Source organism: Chroicocephalus ridibundus, chromosome 1 (genome assembly GCF_963924245.1).
Source record: "Chroicocephalus ridibundus chromosome 1, bChrRid1.1, whole genome shotgun sequence".
Classification (NCBI taxonomy): domain Eukaryota; kingdom Metazoa; phylum Chordata; class Aves; order Charadriiformes; family Laridae; genus Chroicocephalus; species Chroicocephalus ridibundus.
The window spans coordinates 73,274,107-73,296,053 of NC_086284.1; the positions used below are offsets into that span (position 1 = coordinate 73,274,107).

General features: G+C 42.6%; 1 protein-coding gene across 1 annotated transcript; it reads left to right on the forward strand.

Annotated features, from left to right (window-relative positions):
* Window positions 1–734: 734 nt before the first annotated feature.
* CHST10 (carbohydrate sulfotransferase 10) lies at window positions 735–19,607 on the forward strand. The gene is made up of 6 exons (XM_063339544.1): window positions 735–1,105; window positions 6,424–6,558; window positions 9,335–9,432; window positions 12,126–12,360; window positions 15,018–15,123; window positions 17,001–19,607. The coding sequence occupies exons 2-6, from the start codon at window positions 6,447–6,449 to the stop codon at window positions 17,536–17,538; spliced, it is 1,089 nt and encodes a 362-aa protein (XP_063195614.1). The 5' UTR covers window positions 735–1,105; window positions 6,424–6,446; the 3' UTR covers window positions 17,539–19,607.
* Window positions 19,608–21,947: the final 2,340 nt, after the last annotated feature.

Below are 21,947 nucleotides of genomic sequence, written 5' to 3' on the forward strand. Positions count from 1 at the left end.
ACACAAGAGGATACACCACAGGACAGTTTCTGTGCTGGCTAACCAGGGCAAATATTTTGGGGTCAGGTGATAAAGCCCGTCCTTTGTGTTCCATCACCTGATTTCATACTGGAGGACGTGTCCCCAGCGCCTCAGTGTTCAATGAGCTTTAAAACAGGGTGGCTTTGCTCGAGCATCGCCCCCTCCTCCAGGGACCATCCAGAGGGCCCTGCTCCACCGTTTGCGCTTCATTTCTGCAGAGTTTAGGAGTTTAGGAACCACCACCTCGGTGCTGCCACGTGTCCCTACAGCCACACACGGCCATACGTACCCACAACCAGTTGTTTCAATAGCTGTTAAAAACAGGCCCATCACCAGCTCCGGGGTCTGGATGGGATCTGTGGGTATTGGAGTCCTGCAGGTGCACAGAAATCGCATTTTCAGCCTTTTTTTTTTTTTTTTTTTTGGAAAGATGAGCGTTAGAGACCTATTAGAAACATTTTTAACAGTAAAAAGAAACAAACAAACAAACAAATCCAACCAAAAAACCCCGAACACACGCATACACGTGTATATACGTGAGCCCCCCTGCGCGCTGGCCGTGGGCCCTGCCCAAAATCACCAGCCACCCTGCCAAAACTGGAAGCCACCGGGTGGGCGGCGGTGGGGAAGCGGGGGCCGAGGCCGACCCTCCGGGGCGAGGCGGGGCGGGGAGCCCAGCCCGCCCCCCGCCTTCTCTCCTTCCATCCCTCCCTCCCGCCTCCGGGCGGCCGGGCGCGGCGCTGCGTCTCCTCGGGTCCGAGCCGAGCCGTCGTCGCGGCGGCCTTCACCTTCCCCTCCTTCCCGGCGGCGGGGCTGGGGGCGCGGCCGAGGCCGAGGCCTTGCCCGCGGCGGGAGGAAATGGAGGCGGCGGCAGGGCCAGGCGGCGGCAGCAGGGGCTGAGCGGGGGCGGGGAGGCGCTGGCACCGCCGCCCGCAGCCGGGCGGGGGGTTATGCAGCAGCGGCGGCAGCAGCAGCCGGGGCCGCCTGAGCGGGCCGGCCGCGCCGCCGTGTGAGGCGGGCCCCCGGCGGGAGTGGCGCCTCGCCGCTGGGGGCCGAGGCTGCGGGGAGCGGCGCTGGAGGGCCGGTAAGCCGGGGAAGGGGCGCTGCGAGGGAGGCCCGGTACCCCGGGGCGGGGCCGGGGAGGGCCGCGGCGGGCGGGGGCGGGGGGGAGGCCTGGCAGCCGGCAGCCGCCGGAGAGAAGAGGCTCCTCCGGCCGGCCGGTCGGGCGAGGCAGGCGGATGTTGTCTCTACCTGCCGGGGGTGAGGGGGAGCCCGCCCTGCTTCTCTCTCCGGAACGGGGAAAGTTTACCCCTGTTCATCCCCGGTCGGTGCAGCCGCAGCCCGGCTTTGCCTCGACTCATCCCGTACCGGTCAGACCGCGGCCGTGCCCCCTCCTCTGGCGGGGACCCCTCTGTTGTTACCCGCCTTGGGCAGTGAATGGAGCCCCCAGGAAGCCCCAGTGCTGGGGAAAGAGGAGCCGCTGCCGTTCCCAGCCGTTGACCGAGTCGGACCCGGTGTCCGGCCGGCGGGGCTGGGGGGGGCAGGCAGGGTCCCGGGGCCGGCCGGGGGACCGTGGAGTGGGGCCGGGCAGAGCCTGCCCCCGGGCTGAGGTGGGTTTTACCTCCCAGGGGCTGCTGTGGCCGCCGTGGTTGGTTTTCTTGCTCTGACAGGTGAATTATGCCTGTGCTCCGGGAGGGCTCCGCGCTCCAGCGGTAGCTGGAAGGGCAGGGACATAGGCCTGTTCGTGCCAAAGAGGGAGGTGAAAGGTTTAGGAAAGAACCAGCTTTCAGAAATGCCCGTTATCGTGAAGGTACATTATAACATTTAGTAACACCACACAACTTACCAAAGGAGCACATGGTAGATTTTTGTCCAAAATATATTTTTTTCTAAAAGTGTAATAAATTGTCCAGATCTCTTCAACTTTAAGATAACACAAAGGAAGCCTTGATGAAAATGGATTAGGTGTCCCAGCGAGCTGTTGTTTGGCCTTTGTTACCAGTTCCATTTCAAATTACATCATTAGTCATGTGCCGATGGGCAAGCAGTTGGTAGCTGGGGACTACTGGCGTGCCGCTGTCGCTCAGGAGGCGTGCAGGGACTGTCCTGCCAAGGAGCCCCTGTCCAAGCAGCATAAGCTGCAGAGCAGGGGCCGTGCACTGAGTTTTAATGTTGTTTAAACCTTCTGCGCTTTGTCCCATCATTCACATGAAGACAGCAGTCTTCCGCAAAGTACGAGAGGTTTTTTTTTCAGGTGACGTGTTATTCACAGGCCACGGGTCAAGCCTGCCACGCTTTGCGTCCTCATCTTTGGTTTCTGTTTTTGTATGAGTGTCTGTTTGCAATCGCATTTTTTTCTCATGCAAAACTGGCATCTGGCTGATCTGAGGGTTATGTGACTGTTTGTCTTGGGGTAAGTAGCCCAGGGAGGGAAGGACAGAGGAACAGATGGATGGAGAGAGGGGTTTTGGAGGATCTCATGCTCCTAAAAGTTGTAGAATTACAGTAAGAAGGAGTAACCTGAAAAATCCTTGCGTATTTCATTGTGAGAAAATGGACTAAATCTTCAACAGTTTTCTTGTTTTTCCTACTTGTAAAGAAAAAATGGTTTAGGCAAGAAGAAGTAAAAGACACATTTGGAAGCTGGACTATTAAAGAGAAAAAAACAGAAGCTAGTACATGTATTCACTAGAAAAATAAGTAACAGGAGAGGCAACAGAAATGCAGTAAGATTGGAGATGTAACAGGAAGTGCGATTACCCTATGTGAAAACAATAAAAATATTAAAGAAGAAGCTAGAGAAAGGGAAACAATGTAAACACGTTTTTTAAAAACATTACTGGTTGTTGCATTTAAGTGAGCATAATGGCTGAATTGTTCCTGCCTACAATTTTGATCAGTCCTGCTTCTTGAGATAGGTAATGAGCTGCTGATAGAGATGTAGTTTTGTTTAGGATGCTAGAAGTAACAGTGCCAGCCATTGCAATTACGCTACGACAAATCCTTTGACAAGACTCATACATCGATGAGTATGGTTGCAGATTTGCTGTGCACATAAAAAAGGGAGTAGACAAAACTGCTTAATATTTTCCTCTCAGCTTGGATGTATTGAAGGGTAATGGTGGTTGTCATGGATGTGACTGCAATTCTGTCCCCTTTCTGGTCTGAGTCCAGTTCTTGAGGTAAGGAGCATACTGCTTGTAGGTGTCTTGGGCTGAAACGTTGTTCTCCTATCCCTAGAGTGCAGGATTTGGCAGCAGGCTCCTGTGTGCACTAACTCTTTTCAGGTCAGAGTGCTTGGAAACTGCTTTTCCCATGTCATTTAACACAACTTCTTAGGAATCCAATACATAAATTACATAAGGGGATATAGATCAATAACTCTTACCGAATATTGTCCATCCATCACCATTATAAAAGTGGTCAGACTAGCAGGGATGCTACAAGTGTTGGAGGCCATTTCTGCTGTTCTCTATGTAGAACAAGTATACCGGGTTAGACAGAAGGGTCTGGCCCAGACTGTTTGTTATATCCCTGAAAAGCCCATACCTGATGGTTAGAAAGAGGTTTCCTCCTGCAGCGTGTTCTCTGCAAGTATCTGTCAGCCTGCTGCCAGGTTCAGTTGTGTTTTGAATGTTGAAAGGTTCTCATGGTTTTAGCAGAGCTACCCAAAAAGGTAAAAATGTTGTTTCTGCATTTTGTGTCCTGACATCTATTTTGCATTTCTCTCATCTGTGAGACTTGGAAAATTTTCCAAATCACTGTGATGTCTGAAGGCAGAGGTGATAAATTTCAGTGCCTTAAATGGGAGATGGTGGATGTTGTGGCAGACTGAAAGATGAGGACCTTTGAGACCTGGTGATTTTCAGCATGAGTCTTAGGGCAAGTTTTGCACTAGTGCAATGGTAGGATGAGAATAACTTTTGAACTACTTAGCTGGAAAGAGGTCAGTGCTCTAGAATTCACGCCGTATTACTTGCCCTTGCCGGCAAACAGTTTTTGATGTTGAGGAATATATTGTGTCTTGGACATCGCATGGTCACTTGGCAGTGAGGGAGTTGCAGCAGAAAATGGGAGATGACAAACATCATCTTCGTGGAGGTCACAGCAGCTGTAATTGTTGACAGTTGATACATCTTTTTACCTAAATGAAGTTTTTTTAGGAGAAGTACTTAAAAATGAGATCATAAAAGAAGGAAAAAAAGGACCTCTTGGAAGCCAAAATGGAAAATACTGCACTGAGAAAATGAAAATAGCCTGAACACTGCCACCCTAGCTAAAAACTATGATTTCTTTTTTTTTTTTTTTTTTTTTTAATTGGAGGTACTCTGTTACTCTGTTCTCTTTCTCCTCTCATACATTTCACATACATCCGTAGGGTCCCAAATCTGTTTTGAACTGCTTGTCTGCCTGCACAGGCTTTCGATGTACCCTGAAGACATTTCACTTCTGTCAGCTACGGTGAGAACCCTTCCTGGAAACATTTGCATTGCTGGAAGGCAAAAACTAGTTGGAAAAGCGATGAGCACCTGTAGCAGTAGTACTGATGGTGCAGGTGGACATGCTGAAACAACATCAAAACCGGGCTCACTTGTTATTGAAGCTTTGCGGGAACAAAAAAGGTGGAATACTGGTATATGACTGAAAAACTTAATACAAAGTTTGCTTAGAAGTATTAACTAGCATGTTTTTAGCATCTTAGCTGGGACATCTCTCTGATTCCCTGGCAGATCACTCAGGTAGCTGTACAGAAAGTGCGATCACAAACCATGCGGATGAGACTCTCTTTGAAGTTGCATGTGGCTGCTTGAGGACCGAGTTTGATCCTGTTGCTAGTTACCTGAGTGGCTTTGGTTTTTTGTTGTTCCCGAGGCTACAAGCACAAACCTCACAGGATTGTTTGAGAGGATCTCATTGTATGAGATTTTTGTTAGATCCTCTTTGGTTAAGTGTTCTGAAGTTGTGTTGTAGGTATCCTCAAAAAGGAAGCATTCGCTTACGTTTGAACTTTTCCAATGCCTGAGTTCAGGCCCTTAGGTGTCTTATCTCTCCAGCAACAGCTGAGACAATGGTGCTTTATTTTTGCAGGATAAATATTCAAGCCTGAGGGGTCTCAGGTACGTTTTTGTATGTAGGCAGTGATGTTTGCTGTTAGGTTTTTCTTGTCAGGGTTTTTTGGTTTTTTTTTTGGTTTTTTGTTTTTTTAAGTTATGGAAGCTTCAATTTTGCAGCAGAGCTTTTGCAGATAATTGGAGTAAGCCCTGGTGCTTCCCTGGGTGCATCGCCCATCAGAAGTTGAAATTTCAGTGAAAGATGAAGCTTCAAAGTTTACATTTCTTTTAATGACTGGGGACTTAAATCTTTTTTTTGTAATTGGTTTCCTTATGTTGTGTTTTAACTTTTAACCATAAAAGATAATTTACTAGGATTACAGTTTCTAAATTCAAGCTAAGACATGCTCGGAGCACTCCAGCAAACTTAAAAACTGCAAGGTAGGCCAGACATCATGTGTTTGTAATACTGTGCAATATCATCATCCTCGGTCTGCTTGGATTCAGTCAGTACCTGTGGTTTCTTTGTGCATTAAATCTGCAGTCTCAATTTTATGGGTAACCCTTCCTGCACTCCTGGGGAAGTCCTGTCGTTAAGACTTCCCTGCAGGGATGCAGCTACAGATAGTAGGCACTGCTGCAAGGAAACCATTTTTACAATTTATGTGAGTGGTGCTTAGCATGATGGAAATAAATAAATAAAAAAAAATCTTCCAGAACCTATGGTTGATACTTTGCTGGCAATAAAAGTGACAAGCAAAAAGGAGACATTAATATATTTAAATATTTTGTCAGTTTAAGCTTAGTGTTCTGTCTTGGTAGCTTCCAACCTGTAGTTCCTGGGCAGGGGAGGAGTCCATGTTACATGTCATGAGCTGATTTAGGATAACTAAGAATACTGTTAGAGTTACAGCTTGGTTGACCTGCTGACTAGCTCCCACCCAGAAGGGAGTTTTCTTCATTCTTCCTTCCTTTCCTACAATGAGCCATCTCACAAAATTAAATTGAAAAATAAACTATACTTGAAAAAAAATCGGGGGTTTTGCTGGTCTGCCTGTCTGAGGAGTCAGACAGACAGAGCTATCGCCCGCGCAAGGAGGGGACTGGGAATGTTTACGTGGGGGTGAAGGAGGAGTGAAGACTCCCTTTGATAGCAGCTGGCAGTTACATTGCCTCAGCCTTAACATTGGTTAAAAAAAACAGCCTAAAGAACAAAAAGAAAGAAGTGAAATCTACTGCTATGTTTTATGATACACATACATATTAGAATTTTGTCATTTTGATTATGGAAAGTATTTTTCTAAACTGGAACAGAAATAATTAATGTGTCAATCTTTCCTCTTTCAAACAGGAAGCAACAGCTTTATATGGCTCATGTTTGACAACATGCACCACCAGTGGCTGCTGCTAGCTGCATGCTTTTGGGTGATATTCATGTTCATGGTTGCTAGCAAGTTTATCACATTGACTTTTAAAGACCCAGATGGTAAGTTCAACTTTAATGTTTGATATGAAACAGAAAATTGAATAGTGCTTCATACAAGTACTCCTTCTGTGCAAAGTAGTTCTTGGTATGTTACCACTTCTTCGGTGGGACTGAGAATAGGACAACTAATTTTCTGGAAGTGACAGTGCCGGTATTCAGTTTCTGCTTGTCTGGGTAGAAGTCTTCAAAACTAACATCATGTCTGGTTTTGGTGGTTAAGAACTGAGGAGCTCATATTTCCAGTAATGTCTTGTGAGGACCACTTTTTCAAATGCATTCAGTTTCAGTATCTTGATCTACTAGTAGAAGGCACATGCAGAACAATGGAGCACAACTACTCGTTTAAAGGCAAAGGAGATTCGCAAGGAATTAAAGAGTTCATTTCACATGATACTAGTTTCTGCCCCCTTGTGACTGCTTGTCCTGTGGGTGCAGTATTATGTAAAACTTGTGGAAAGTTTTATTTCATTTGCGATGCACTTAGATTAGCCACCCCTGCCCTGCTTCTTGCATTCAGTTTTATCCTCTGCTGTTTGACTGACAAACAGCTTATAGGCTTTTGCTTAGCTTAAGTAGCCCAGATGGTATTAAGCTGGTGAGTAATTTAAGCCACTTGATGACACCACACAGCATGTTACAGTTTTCTGTCTGCTGAGGAGCTACCGTTACAAAGCCATCCTACAGAGAGTTTAGGGTGAAGGTGATAACATGACTTACAGTCTTAAGAGATCTGGATTTCTGCATTTTCCTACGATGCGCAAAAAAAGCGTAACTTTTGAAACGTGGACATCACTAGTGTCATTTCTTTCAATGACTTGATAGTGGGTAAATATATTAGGTGTGCCTTTTTAAATAGCATACCTCTGTGTGGAAATTTATTCAGCAAGTCTTACAGATGAGAACTGTAGGCTAATGTAGCTTTCCTTGGTCCCAGCTGTTTTTGAGACCTAGTACATCTGCAAGTAAGCTGGTCTTACGTTAGGTAGTTAAATCTTCCAGTATTTGATTCTATGCCAACTCTTGTTTCCCAGCTCAGGTATTTTTTGAGTGGTTCTTTTCATCAGAATTTGTCAGGAGGATTACTTTTTATTATCTTGGCTTGCCAATTTTTCTCTCTCTCTTCCCCTCTCCCCCCCCGCCCCATGCTGGATCTTCCTTCCCCTTTGAATAGTTCGCTAAGCAGAAGATTGTATAATTTCTTAAGCTCCAGTCCTGCAAAGGCATGACTGTGGTTAAGTGTATGTATGTGTTGGAGATACCAGTGTTTGTACTGGGACTAATAAAGGGAAGTAATTTGAATATACCAACAGAACTTTGGAGAAAGTCCAAACAGGATGGCCAGTCCTGGAGGAACTCTTCTAGACTTAATAGAATATGGCTTGTCAGAAATTTTCCTTATTTGGATGCGTCTACATAGCAGCTAGGACAAAACCAGCAGATGCTCAATGAATCAATGTTCTTTTGTTTAAGCCTTTTACTGATGTCTTGGGTGCATGAGCAAGAGGACCTTCTTAATGAGAAGGAGCAAGTTTCTGTCCATCACCTCTAGTAGCATCTGCAGGCATGCTTTTACCCCTTTTTAATGAAAGATACTTTAACTGCTCTTTCACTGGGTCAGATTACTTTGATTTTACAAAAGGCTAGTGTGAAGTAAGTCTGTGCACAACAATATTTACTGTAGCTGATTGCTTGGATGCTTACATTGTTTTCAGTTTTAACTTGCTTTTCCATGTGTGCCCTTTGTTAAAATCCAGGGTAGGCAGAGTAGAGTACTCCCTTAAGAAAAGGACATAGGCAGTACACGCGTTTTCTTGACTATAAAATAGTAAGCCACAGTAAGGATGCAGATGAAGAAAGTTTTTTCACAGAAGAAACTATATGAAGGGAAAAGTAGTCCAATGTGGATGGAAATAAATTTTCAGAGAGAAATCATGTTCTTTTTGCCTTGTGGTTGGGGAAAGGTGCTTCAAATTATTTTTGATCTTTCCGCACCATGTAAAGTAAAGCTACAGCCTTGTGTCATCTGTCCATTTTTGTGTAACTTACCATTTGCAAAAGATGCAAAGGGTTCTTCCCTTGCATACTTTAATTTGGTCTCAATCTATTAGCTGCCCTAAAATCATTAAAAAAGAACAAGAGTATCAGCTGAGTTTGCTCTTTTGTTGTGACAATCTCTGAGGAAGGCCATCAGTCCAGTAACAAAGGAGGAAGGGATCTCCTATTATTGCTTAGAGGTGTTTACTTAGAGCACGAAATAAATAAAGAAATAAAAGGTGGTCCTTAATGACACTTTTTCTTCTAGTAATGTCCAACAGTTTTTAACAGAAGAAAGCCATGTACTAATATGAGGGGAGGGAGAAACCTGGTAGATTAAGTTTTTTTTTGGACGGGCTTTGGGAAGTTAGTTGAATAATAAAAGTCTCATACTGTCAAGTCCATATAGTTACATTCAATTGTCTACCAATCGTGATATTTGGCTTAATGATTTCTATGTCTCTTTGCACAGTTTGTTTAAAAAAGACCAAAATAAAACATCATGGGTGTGTTTCTTTGATAACACTCAACTGAGGTTGCATCCAAAATTCCCACAGAGTACATCCTTTAAAATATTCATAGTCTGTCTCATGTCTTGTCTAGTACCTTCCCATTTGAAAACAAATCCTAATGTTTTGTAAGCTTAATACAGAAAGTGATGTTCAGTTGTATTAGTTGTAAAGCAGAAATAGTTGCCTTCCCCCCACCTTCTATAATTCTCTTATCTCTCTTCCTTCTTTAGGCTACAGTGCCAAGCAAGAGCCATTGATACTGACAGCTGTGACAAAAGTGGAGGAGGTACATGTGCCAGAGGAAAAACATTGGCCTGAAGAATTCCAGGTGCATGCTGTTGAGATAAGGGTTACATGTATTAAAGAGTGGGAGAAAAGAAGAGATTAAGTAAGGGCTTCCTGTTGTTAAAAGGAGTTGCTGGACGGGAATTATTTATTCAGACTCTTCTATTTAGACAGAGCCAAGAGAATTCGTTTTAGCTTCACAAAGCTAGTTTGTTACAGTAACCTGCTGTCTTGTTTCATCCGAATGACTCAACTTAATGTGTTTCCATTTCTAGCAGAAAATCGTTGCAGTACTCCTTTATCAAGTCAGGACAGTCATTTTTGCTATCCTTTTGAATATAATGGCCCAATTTTGGATTATTTGTATTCTGCCTTGCCATAGCCACCAGGTTCATGGCTCTTGAGGGCAAGCCTGTGTTTTGTCTATTCTCTTAGTTCTCTGTCCAATCTCTCTGATTCTTTTTATCAGTCTCCATTTCTTTTTCATGTTTTGTGCTCTTTGTGCCTCACATCTCAGCATTTTTCCAAAGTAGAACATGAACACAATAGTATTCAATGCCCGTTGATCCTTTAGATGCATAGTTCTGTGCTTTCAGCAATAAAGCAGAACAAATGTGGTACTTGCTAACTTACAAGGAAAGTCTGAAAATCCCTTATGCAAATGTAAATTTGAGATGAGTTGCACAGTGGGCTAAGGCCATTTTTTTTCTATTGGTTACGTAAGTCATATTATGTTTAAAATATTTTTATGAGGCAGCATCGAAGGTAGGTTTCTGTGTAAATGTGACTCTGATTTCATATGTAAAAAAAATGAAATTTAAGTTACTGTCAAAATACTGGAGAGAAACACTTCATTCAGTGAAGACTGGCAGATATGTGTAGTGAGTTTTAATATCTTCCTTTACTTGTATGGAAGAGGATAATAAGGTTTCTGGATCTAAAACTACTCCCTCGTGACTTTTTGACAGCATGAAACACAGAACAATAATATTAATCCTGGTTGCATGCAAAAGGAATTGTTTTGACAGATAAGCAGTCTGTCAGGCTGTTCAGATTACATTCTGACCAGGAGATATTGGAGGAGAGTAACAAACAGAAAAAGCAGAATGAAATTATTATTTTTTTTTTCTTATGGAGAATTGGGACAAAAAGTAAAAAGTAAAATCATTTCTTTTTCATGTGTAGCTTTGACACTGTACTTAAAATCATAGAATCACAGAATGGTTTGGGTTGGAAGGGACATTTGAAGATCATCTAGTTCCAATCACCCTGCCATGGGCAGGGACATCTTTCACTACATCAGGTTGCTCAAAGCCCCATCCAACCTGGCCTTGAATGTTTCCAGGGATGGGGCATCCACAGCTTCTGGGCAACCCGTTTCAGTGTCCCACCGCTCTCATTGTAAAAAAAATTCTTCCTCTTATCTAATCTAAACCTACCCGCTTTCAGTATAAACCATTACACTTTGTTCTATCACTTCTGGCCCTGGTAAAAAGTCTCTGTCTTTCTTATAAGCCCCCTTTAAGTACTGGCAGGCTGCTTTAAGGTCTCCCCAGAGCCTTCTCTTCTCCAGGCTGAACAACCCCAACTCTCTCAGCCTGTCTTCATAGGAGAGGTGCTCCAGCCCTCTCTGATCATCTTTGTGGCCCTCCTCTGGACCTGCTCCAACATGTCCATGTCATTCTTCTACTAGGGACCCCAGAGGTGGACGCAGTACTCCAGGTGGGGTCTCCCGAGAGAGGAGTAGAGGGGGAGAATCACCTCCCTTAACTTGCAGGGAATGCTTTTTTTTTTTTTATGCAATCCAGGATATGGTTGGACTGGGCTGTGAGCACACGTTGTTGGCACATACCCAATTTTTCATTCGTCAGTATTCCCAGGTCCTTCTCTGCAGGGATGCTCTCAATCAGTACATCCCCTAGTCTGTATCGATATTGGGAATTGCCAACTGTGTAAATAAATTACCGGAAGGGGGAAGATTTGTCAGTAGAAATTTAAAATTTCCCATCACCTGTTAATCAGACAAGCTCCTTTTTCCTCTCTTCCTACTAATCGTGAGGAAGAGGTGGTCGTGCTTCCTGTCTTAGTCTCAGAAAAATGAGATGTATCAAACAGTTCATCCATTTTTGGGGAGAGGAATCCTGCCTGCTTCTCTCATTTGCCACAGTAAGTGCTGACGCTCATTGTATCAATTTTGTACACTTAATTTTGTTGCGGCTTGGTTAAATGGAAACACTGAATGCCTACCGGTGCTAGAAACCAAAACAGAACTCTTATCCCAAATTCTTCTTTCCATGCAGATGGATCAGCGTCCCTAAGCCCTATCTTCTCAGAGGTTAAAGCTTAATTTCTGTTGAAATTCCTGTCCTAACCTCTCAGAAGCTTTCTTACTTGCTGTTGAAGCTTTGTGGGAATTCCAATATTTGGTCAAGGCATGTTATATCCACACAGATAAGATCCTGCTGCTCTTCAGCAGACTTAAATTCTTTTATGGAAAGGCTCTTACTACTGTCTAGTACTATGTAATGACTTGGGTCAAACCAATGTGTACAGCAGCAGCACAGGACGGAAACTACGTGCTGCTCCTGTAGTTAATACATAGCAATGTTTTAATCGTGAATCCTGGGAGTCATTCGGAGGCACAGTTTTGGGATTTTTATACTTTAGAATTTAATCTGAAAACTAAATTCTTGCACTTTTTTCTTTTCTTTTCTTTCCCCTCTCCATTTTGTAAAGCCAACTGGAAAAGCTTTTTCTGGAAATCTGATCCGCCAACCCCTGGTTCATATGGAAAGACTTGAGCTTCTCAGGAATGTCTGCAGAGACACTGCATTGAGAAATCTCTCTCACACTGCAGTTTCCAAATTCGTCTTGGACCGAATATTTGTGTGTGACAAGCACAAGATCCTGTTTTGTCAGACGCCAAAAGTGGGCAACACTCAGTGGAAAAAAGTCTTGATCGTTTTAAATGGTATCTACTCTGCTGTGCGTGTGCGGGTTTCTTTGTGGAGGAGAAAGAGCAGAATTGGTCCAACTGGAACAACACAAAAATGGATGCTTTCTGCTTTTCTGTACACTGATACTTAATTTCAGCCTCTCGTTCTTCACAGTTACTTCTAGTCCTTTCAAAACATCTCTTTTAAAGAAAATAAACCTGTTCTTTCTGTGAAAATAAATATTGTTATTGCTTGGCTCAAAAGGGATTTGAGTCATGAAATATGCATGTGGTAGGTAGATTTGTTATCTTTGAAGAGTTGTCACAAATTTCTAGAATTTGAAACAAGTAAATTACAAGGTATCATAATTCCCTAAGAAACAATAATATAAAATTTCTGACATGAAGCCACTGACTTTTAACTAGGATTTTTTAGCCATGAAGAGAGCTAGTTAAAACTTGGCAGCTGCTGTTGGTCTGTACTGCTGAAATCATGTTTGTGCACTATCAGTGAGCCATCAGAGGAGTTATCAAGATTCTGAGGTGCTTAAGGGGACAGTTTGGTCAACAAAGATATGTTATAAAAGGCTGTAAAAGAAGGAGTAAAGGCACTAGTGTGTTTGAATAACGATCTACAAGGTGAGCACTGCCTGTCTATATGTAGTCTACTATCCTCTTCTTGTAGTCTCATATGCCCATAAAAAAGAACTCATTTCCTCTTGGTTTTCTACTGAACCACTGCCTGCACACAAAAACTTAACTTGGTCGTATTTGACATAACACACCTTTGTTTGACATGAGACCCTCTTGCCTGTCTGTGCATCAGGGCTGTGAATTTGCTATATATAGTCAGGTCAGTGAGGTCGTTCTGTGGTTTTGCAGGTGGCATAGCTCACCAAGATGTGGGCAAAACTTAAACATTGTGAACCCAGCTTTCTTTTACAAGCACCCTGTGAATAGCCATCTCTACACTTGTGTGTTTATGTCTTCTGTACCTTGTGTGAGCTAGTTTGCACACCCAGAAGGAAACATCACAAATGGGCAAAGGAACTGTGTCCCTCAGCAAAACTTTTCTAGCAAGGAGTGTGTCTTTAAAAACTTTATCAAAGTTGAGATTAACATTATATGGATGGGAGCTGAAAATCAAGCAAAGATACACACGCACGTAGGTTTGGGCATGTGTCTTAAATACTTCTGAAAGCTATGCTCTAAAAAAGTACTAAATATGAAACTATATGAGTGCATTAGAAGTACCTGCTCTTACCAGAATGTAGCAGGGATAACATGCAAAGAATAGCTCAGGACAGGCAGGGATGTACTGGCTGCATTGAGTGGAGGGTAACTCATGTCTTACCAGCGGGGTACCTTTCACCTTGAGCTTCTTACGTCTGGCATGTTGGATAACGATAGAAAATTGTTTCCATATAAACACTGGTCTCTTCTGCCTTGAGCTGCCAGTGTACTAGTATCTGCTGGTGAAGACTACTGCTGCAGTTGACCTAACTTTCTTCTCTTTGTGTAGTTTCAGCAGGCAGGACTGATACTTGAGAGGGAATGCTTTACATCCAAATACCTAAGCAGTATTTGGAAGTTCAGGATGGAGAAATGCAGCTGTGGCACTGTGGGGAAGCTAACTGCTGCTGCTTGTACTGAATCTCTGCTTTGGATGAACGCAAGGCTTCAGTTTCTGAGGCTGGCTGATCTGACATCTGTTGTCCACATGTAATTCACCTAGAGTACAAAAAAATATAATCAGAAAACTGAAATTAATAAAATACAACCACCACCAACCCCCCCCCCAAAAAAAAAAATTAGAAAACTGAGGAGCTGAGTTGAGTGGTGTGGATTATTCACTGCATTTCTGGAACAGAGAAGACTGTAGAGGCTTTCACCTAAAAACTTGTTTTGTAGCACCCTGTTCTTGTTGCAGGTTGGTACTCTGAAATGATGCTGTTGTGTGAAGGCTTACTCCTAAAGCCCGAAGGGCCCACAGGAGATATTTCTCAAGGTCATAAAAACTTCCAGGATCAGGATCTTAAAAATAAATGCATCAGAATTCAGTGACATTATTTTTCTTGTCATCTTATGTGCTTGCAGAAATTTATATTAGAAGTCTTTCTATTGTTCATTTTAGTGCTTTTTAATCTGTGTGGTATTGTACGATTGGAATTTTTGTTTCACCACAGCATAGTCATTAAAAGAACTTAACGGATCCTGACAGCAAAGAGGTTTTATGTTGAAGCAATTCCAAAAGCAGCCCACAGCATTTATTTTTTGGTGGTGGTAGAAACTCAGCCAAAAAGCTGATTTCTGTCTTTGGAGTTAATCCCCAAAGTCTTCCTCCATTTGTATGTGTGGGCAGAGGGAAAGAGAATGGGGACAATGAGGTGGGGAGTTATAGACTTAGACGTAATTGCTGCTGAAATTTGCATAATGTGCTTTTCTGAGAGTTTTGAGGCCATTTGGTTTTGGACCTTGATGTCACGTACCCTAAAGAATTTTAGCAGTTTTTCAGCTTCGCAGTCAGAATCGCTCAATCATTTTAACAGTTTTAAACATAGTAACCATAAATGCTAAAAATACAGAAAAGAGAAAGATAACTAAAAGCTGTCAGACAAATGCACGCATGCTTGCTTGTGCTCATTTTTTTCGCCTTGAAAGATTCACTCGCTCTCTCTTTTTGATTTGTCTAGGAGCATTTTCTTCTATAGACGAGATCCCAGAAAATATTGTACATGATCATGAGAAGAACGGCCTTCCACGCTTGTCCTCCTTCAGTGACTCTGAAATTAAAAAACGGTAAGAGGTGGCTTCCCAGGGGTGTGGGAGGAGTTTGGAGTCAGTGGTGGTGTAAGCGGTCAAGAGTACAGTTGGAAGTCGACATCTGGAATTGAGGATAGTGAGTTTTCTGCTCCACCAGTTGTATTACAGCAGTATTCTCTTGCTACTGGCTTTGAAAGAGAACACCAGTATTGTAGGTGAGCCAGGTGACTCCCTGTGGATATAGGCTTTCTGTAGTTCAATGCATACCTAGTTGTTAAGTAGTTCACCTGCAGGGGGGAAGGTTTAGTTGGAAGGTCCGCCCTGATGCCTTGTACGGTAAATCTTACTGCCTACATGTAAGATTGTCTTTGCAGGCAGATGTACTTACTGGGGTTTAACTGGATAGGTTTAAAACATTAGTGCTTCTCATCCTGAGAGTATCGTCCATTCAGCAGACCACTTTATCTTCCTGTTTGAGTGCTTATGGTTCTTCTCAGAGCAGAAAAAATGCTTCTCTGCAGTAGAGCCTTCTAAATTACTTTGGTTAGATTTTTTGACCGTGTTTGTTCTCATCTCTGCTAGAGCCTATGCCATATATAATCCCTGTAAGGGCTGGTAGCATGGAGGGAACAGGACATAAGATGACAGTGGACACTTGTAAGGTTGTGCTTGCATGGGTTTTGTGCGTATTAAGATATTCTGAAGCGTCAGCCCCTTGTACATGTGGTGTCACCTATCAGTAGAGCTCAGTCCAAGGTTTGTTGCATTCGATGGTACAAATACATTTATCGCAGCTCTGCCGGTGGGAACAGGTTCACTTGATTGTGTTGATAGTGTGCAAGAGAAAATACTGTCAGTATGTTCTTGAGAACGTGTATCTGTTCTCCTTCCCTGTGAAAAGCCCTGCATAGAAAGCAACTGATCACCTGGGGAATGAGCCATAGCTGGCGTATTTGAAGTTGAATGCCATTATGATTTGGGTTGTTGCAGTCAGCCCAGCACAGAAGTTGTGCTGGAGATGGATAACATGGGTTTGGTTGGGAATTCTGAAATAAATTATCAGAGAGTTTAGGTGTAGAGAGAGGGATGGTGTGGATCTGTTGATCTAGTTTGCTGACCTCTAGCCCTGCCTGTTTAGAAGTCAGGAGAACCTGAAGACTGATCCAAGTGCCTGTTGAGGCTGGAAAGAGTCCATACACCTATTTCAGTGAGGATCGGGCTCTCAATCTCCGTTCTCAGCTATGTACTGAAATAAACTTAGTTTTCAATTTACTCCTCCTACAGATAATCTCTGATTACAGAATATTACAGTTCAGTGGTATCACAACAAAACGTGAAAATCTGTTGAAGACTGTGGTCTCATGAAAATAACGCTCTCAGCCATTATTGAAAGCGTGACAAAATATCAAATAAAATACCAGATTATTTTTTTTACTTAAGTAGTGATTTGTCTAACTACCTGCCAGAGAAAAATGCAGCCCTCTGTATGCATTTAGCTGCACCAAGCCACTTTTTCCATGTCTTTGTGTATTTTGCTTCTTGAGCTTGATCACATGGCATTAAAAATATCTTTGACTAGGAGCTTTCAGCATCTTTTCAGCATCTGTCTTCTCCTGTTTATATGGATTGAGATAAACTAAGCTACTCCAGTTTGAATAAAGTGTGAAAACTAGGATGAACTATTTCCACTTTGTGCTGCATACAAAAGCTTTTAGGAAGAAGACTGAAATCATATTTCTAGTCCTATTGATTGTAATATTGATAGACTGTGCAAATGGTTTAAGTTTCATATTGCTGTATCTGTGGTCAGAGTTTATGTGCATTTTGCAAGTCTTTGCTAAACACACTTGAAACACTTTGCTGAACATGAACAATTTGCTGAAATTTCTTATTTTTTTCCTTCCTCTGTTTAGACTGAGTTTATACTTCAAGTTTTTTATTGTTAGAGATCCATTTGAAAGACTTATTTCTGCATTTAAAGACAAGTTTGTGCACAATCCTCGGTTTGAACCTTGGTACCGGCATGAAATTGCTCCTGGCATCATTCGTAAATACAGAAAGAATCGCACAGAGACCAAAGGGCTACAGTTCGAGGATTTTGTGCGCTATCTAGGTGACCCTAATCACCGATGGCTGGATGTTCAGTTTGGTGACCACATCATTCATTGGGTAACATATGTGGAACTTTGCGCCCCCTGTGAAATTACGTATAGTGTGATCGGACACCACGAAACCCTGGAGGATGATGCTCCGTACATCTTGAAAGCAGCCGGCATAGACCATCTGGTATCATACCCCACGATTCCACCAGGCATAACAGTGTACAACAAAACAAAAGTAGAGCGGTATTTTTCGGGAATTAGCAAGAGAGACATAAGACGCCTCTATGCGCGGTTTGAAGGTGATTTTAAACTCTTTGGTTATCGGGAGCCAGATTTCTTGCTTAACTGACACCTAGGATAAGCTCTGAAGAAGTGTCTCATGGATTAATCTAAACCTGCGTGAATACCAGCTGCAACACTGACAGAGCTGAGAATGATCATTTGTTTTCTAGCTTTTTGATGTTGCTCCATTTTTCAGTGAAATATTTGTCATATGAACAGGTAGGGGCTTATAGTTGTTGTTTACTGACCATGTTTTCAATATGTGACATTGCAATCTGTTATGAATGAAGTCTCTGTTATCTGAAATACAGAATTCCACTTCTCCCCTCATCCCTCCAGGAAAAAGGAGGGAGAATGAATGGGCTATGACCTTCTTCTCCCGGACAGAATGCCATTTTTAAAATGCTGTGAAGTATTTATAAAGATGACAGTTTCACCGTAGGTTAACTGACATGTGGATGAACTTGATGATTCACGCTCATGAGAAAGGCACGTAGTCTCCCATGAGCTTTGAAAATGAGAGGCCGGTACAGGACTAAAAATTGATTAAATGCTTGACAAGTAAAACCATCTAAGTTCTGTCATGTGGCTGCTATAATAACAGTACTGCTGATCTAATCCCATTTTTTGTTTGTCACAAAATGAACCTAATTAGGTGGAAGCTTTTGAGGTGTTAAAAAAGGGACTGGTTCCAGAGCCCAGTTGTCTTTATATTTTTGTCAAGTGTTTACTGTACTTACTACTGGTCTGTCGAGCCTCGTAATTCTACTTTTGATTTTCAAAATATTATTTAATTCCTGGCTATGGAAGTTATCTGAGAACACCAGATGCAAATGGAGCATAGAAGAATATGAAACTGCTAGGGAAATTTTAAGGAAAATTAATTTAAAATAAAGTATTAATTGTATTTGCAGGAGCACATACAGAAGTCGCAAGATGTTCTCTAAATATCACACAATTTAACTTGTGTTGTATTCTAACAGTTAAGGTTAATAAAGAAGCCATGAAAGCGGGCTGTCATATAAAAGAGCTGCTAGAGGTACTTGGATTAACGCTCTACTTTCTTCTTATATCCGGCCTTGCTCAACATTTAGTACCTCAGAGAACAGAAAATTTACCCCCCTCTGAAAATTCATCTCCCTACTACTAAAGGAGACAGGATGAATCCCGTTTTTTTTTTCCAGTGATTCACTGACATGGCATCCCTTCTCAAAAATGCCCAACGCTTGTCTTGCCAATGGGGTGAATTGGCAACTTGCCAGGAATATGAATGTCACTTAAATTTGTGTACCTGTTTCACGCATTAAAAAAAGAAAACAGGAACTGACTGGATGCAGCCATCATATTTGCCTGTGCTCGCATTGTGTCTCATAAAGACCAGTCTCTTCTTTGAGTTCACCAGCAATAAATATCAGCGCGCTGCCACCCCATCCCACAGGTCATGGGAGAGACCACGTATCTGAAATACAGGAATTGCTCTGTCACAGTGAGTGTGTGAACTGCATTTTTAAAATCTTAGTCCCAAAAGATTAATTTTCAGATTTTCATAGTGTTGCTATCTAGAAATGCTAATGATGGCTGGTACTATGGAATCTGCTCTTAAATCCAGCCGCAGTATGTTTTTGATAGCTTCCTGTATCAACACAAGGAAGCATCTTGCACTCGTGGAAGAGGAAAGCTGTGCCAAGCTGAAATGTGCTGCTACCCACAAAAAGGAAGCCCTGTTGTGGCTGGAAGTGATTTCAGAGAGATCTCAACCGACTAATTGAAATAAGGGAGAATCATTAACTGGGCATCATTAGCAAGAGAATAGTCCAAGGTGGCAAAGCCGTAAGGTGGGATTTTAAATTTTTTTTTAAAGCAACAATTACAGTGCCCTAACTTGTTAGTTCTTAACCAATGATAAAAAGATGTTAACAGCTCCAGGTTTTTCTGTGGTTTTCTCAATATGGGAACTTAGCAAAATGTACTGTTAAATGCATTTTGGAGCTAATGAGCTGATTGATTACCTCTCTGCCAATTTAAAATGTAACAGTGTGAATAATGTATAGTGAATTCAGGCCTTAAAATTTAATTCTAATAAAGATAAAGTAGAATTGTTTTCCTCTGAAAGCATAAGCTACTGATCACACAGAACACCAATGTATCCGTTTCTGTTTTTCTTGGTAAATTACTTACTGTAGCGATTGCTTGAAAGTTACCAGGTGGAAAGTGCTACTTAAATATTAAGTAATAATATTTCTTTTTAATAGCTTTCTCTGCATTGAATTCTCTCGATGTCTGACAGCAAATGCGAACAGAGCTGTGGACTGACATGGGCAGAGGTGCGTACTGCTCTCCCAGCTCTCTGCTCCAGCACTTTCCAGGCTGGGACTGGAACACTCATTACCACTTGTTCAACAAAAACACTAAGTTTCTCCTTTCAATTATATCCTCCTGAGATGTATTTTCTTTCTAGAAGTGGTGTTTTTTTTCTTCACATGGCTGAGGGTAATGATGGTGCGATTTTGGCATGACTTCTGTTTCAATACCGTGAAAGCCCTTGGCCACATACGGGAAGATTCTCCCTATGTTGGTCCGGTACAGGTAGGGTGGGCAGAGCATACTGTGTTGGTGAGGAGGATATTGCCGTGGAAGTTGTGGTGAATTAAATGCTTGTGTTTTGTTTTAGCTTTATACTCTGACAAGGCTTTTACAAATTTAGTCCCAGTGGCATGCATGAACGTCATTTGGCTGTTAGGATGTCATTTGCATACTGCTTTCAAGCTGCAGGTGATACTTATCTCATATTTTGGGAACTGCTGGCCCAGATCATTACTTGTCTTCTCTTATTGTTGTTATTTTCGGAAGACAAAATCACGTCCTTTGTGCATAGTTTTTTTCTTTTTGCTGTGTCTCCTCAGCAGCTTTTGAATCCTTTGGCCCATTTTAAACACATTTTACAGAGGAAGTTTGAGCTCTTAGGGATAGTGAGTTGTAGTAATCTTCTTGAAAATAGGAGAGCAAACATTCTTTGTACATCAGAGAGTCTGTGCTGTACGTTAGCTTTAGGGAAGGTGCAGACAGGAAACTGAGTTCTACTGCTTCTGCTCGCGGTGGAGCTCCTTGTTTCTCATGGACTCCCTTCCCTTGTGCTCCGAGTCTGGCCTCTGATCTCAGCTAACAAAGACAAAAATCATGAATTAAAATTTATTCCATTGGTCTGTTATCTTCGTGTTCCTTATAAAATTAAGCACACTTCTAGAGATCGGCTGTCTGGGGTTTTTTGAAGTCTTGGGCGTTTTTTTTGTCTGTCTTGTGGTGAAAATGGATCCAGAGTTCACTGGCTTGTGACCCAACTTTAAGGGCAATGCCTGTTCCCTTTCCTTTTAACTTAGCACACAGTGCAGTATCACCATTGTGCTTTCTGATCACGAGCTGTGAATTATGTTTTCCTGTAGTTAAAAATTTATGTGCATTTTTTTATTTTGGGAACTGTTCCTTCAAAGAAGTAGCAATTCAAAAGTGTCCTGAAAATACATATTTTTCACAGGTAAGCATGTTGTTTTCCTATTCGTGCTTAGATGCTGCCCTGGTTGTACTGAGGGTAAGAGCCCCGTGCTGCTACCGCTTCTCTCTGTCCTCAGATCAAGGAAGCCGTCAGACAGCTCTGGCTTTTGTGTAACATTACTTTTTCCTTGAGGGGTTAATAACTTTGTTGGCTGTGAAAGCCACCTTTGATCTTATCTGTGCTCCAGAAAGTTTGCTAAGAAAAGAGTGATTATATAGGGATTGCTTAAGCTTATTTTCTCAGATGAAAAAGGATGTCTCCTCAGTGTATCTGCCTGCATCTGATATCCCTTAATTGACAGGGAAAGGGTGAATGATCTTTCTGCTTAGTGGCCTTATCGTGACTTACACTAAGCCCCCATCCTATTATTGCAGCAATGTGAAGGGACCTGGAAGGAGGTGTAAATTCAACGTGTGCTTATTTTAAATGTGAAGGGTATAAAGGAAACTTGACATGGGAGTTGGGCCCTGAAGATTTATTGTGGCTAATTGCTTGTTCCATGTCATTTCCAGAGGCTGGTGCAGTTTCTTTGTGGCCTGTGCTTGAGAAGATTTATGCAAGGTAGAAAGAGGCTTGTGGGTGGTGGAAAATTCCCTTTCAGCCTAAGTTAGCTGTGCGTGTTCCTGGGCAGCTGCCGGAGGGAAGGTTTTAGAAGGAAATGATCCTATTAGCAGCAAAGCCTGCAGTGCTCGGGCTGGCGAGCAGAATGCCTCCCTCCTGGAGGAGGAGCGAGCTCAGCTCGCATGGATGTGTGCAGCCAACTGTGGTGCTGCCTTGGATAAACCTCTGGTTTTGTGCTTTTAATGCAGTTGTGTGCAGCAGAGCTGTCGCATTGCTTTCCTGCATGTGGCAGTAGCCCAAGGTGCCTCATCTTGTCGCCACCAGAGCAGCTTTGAAAGGCCTGCAGCCTGTTTTGCTATGCAGTA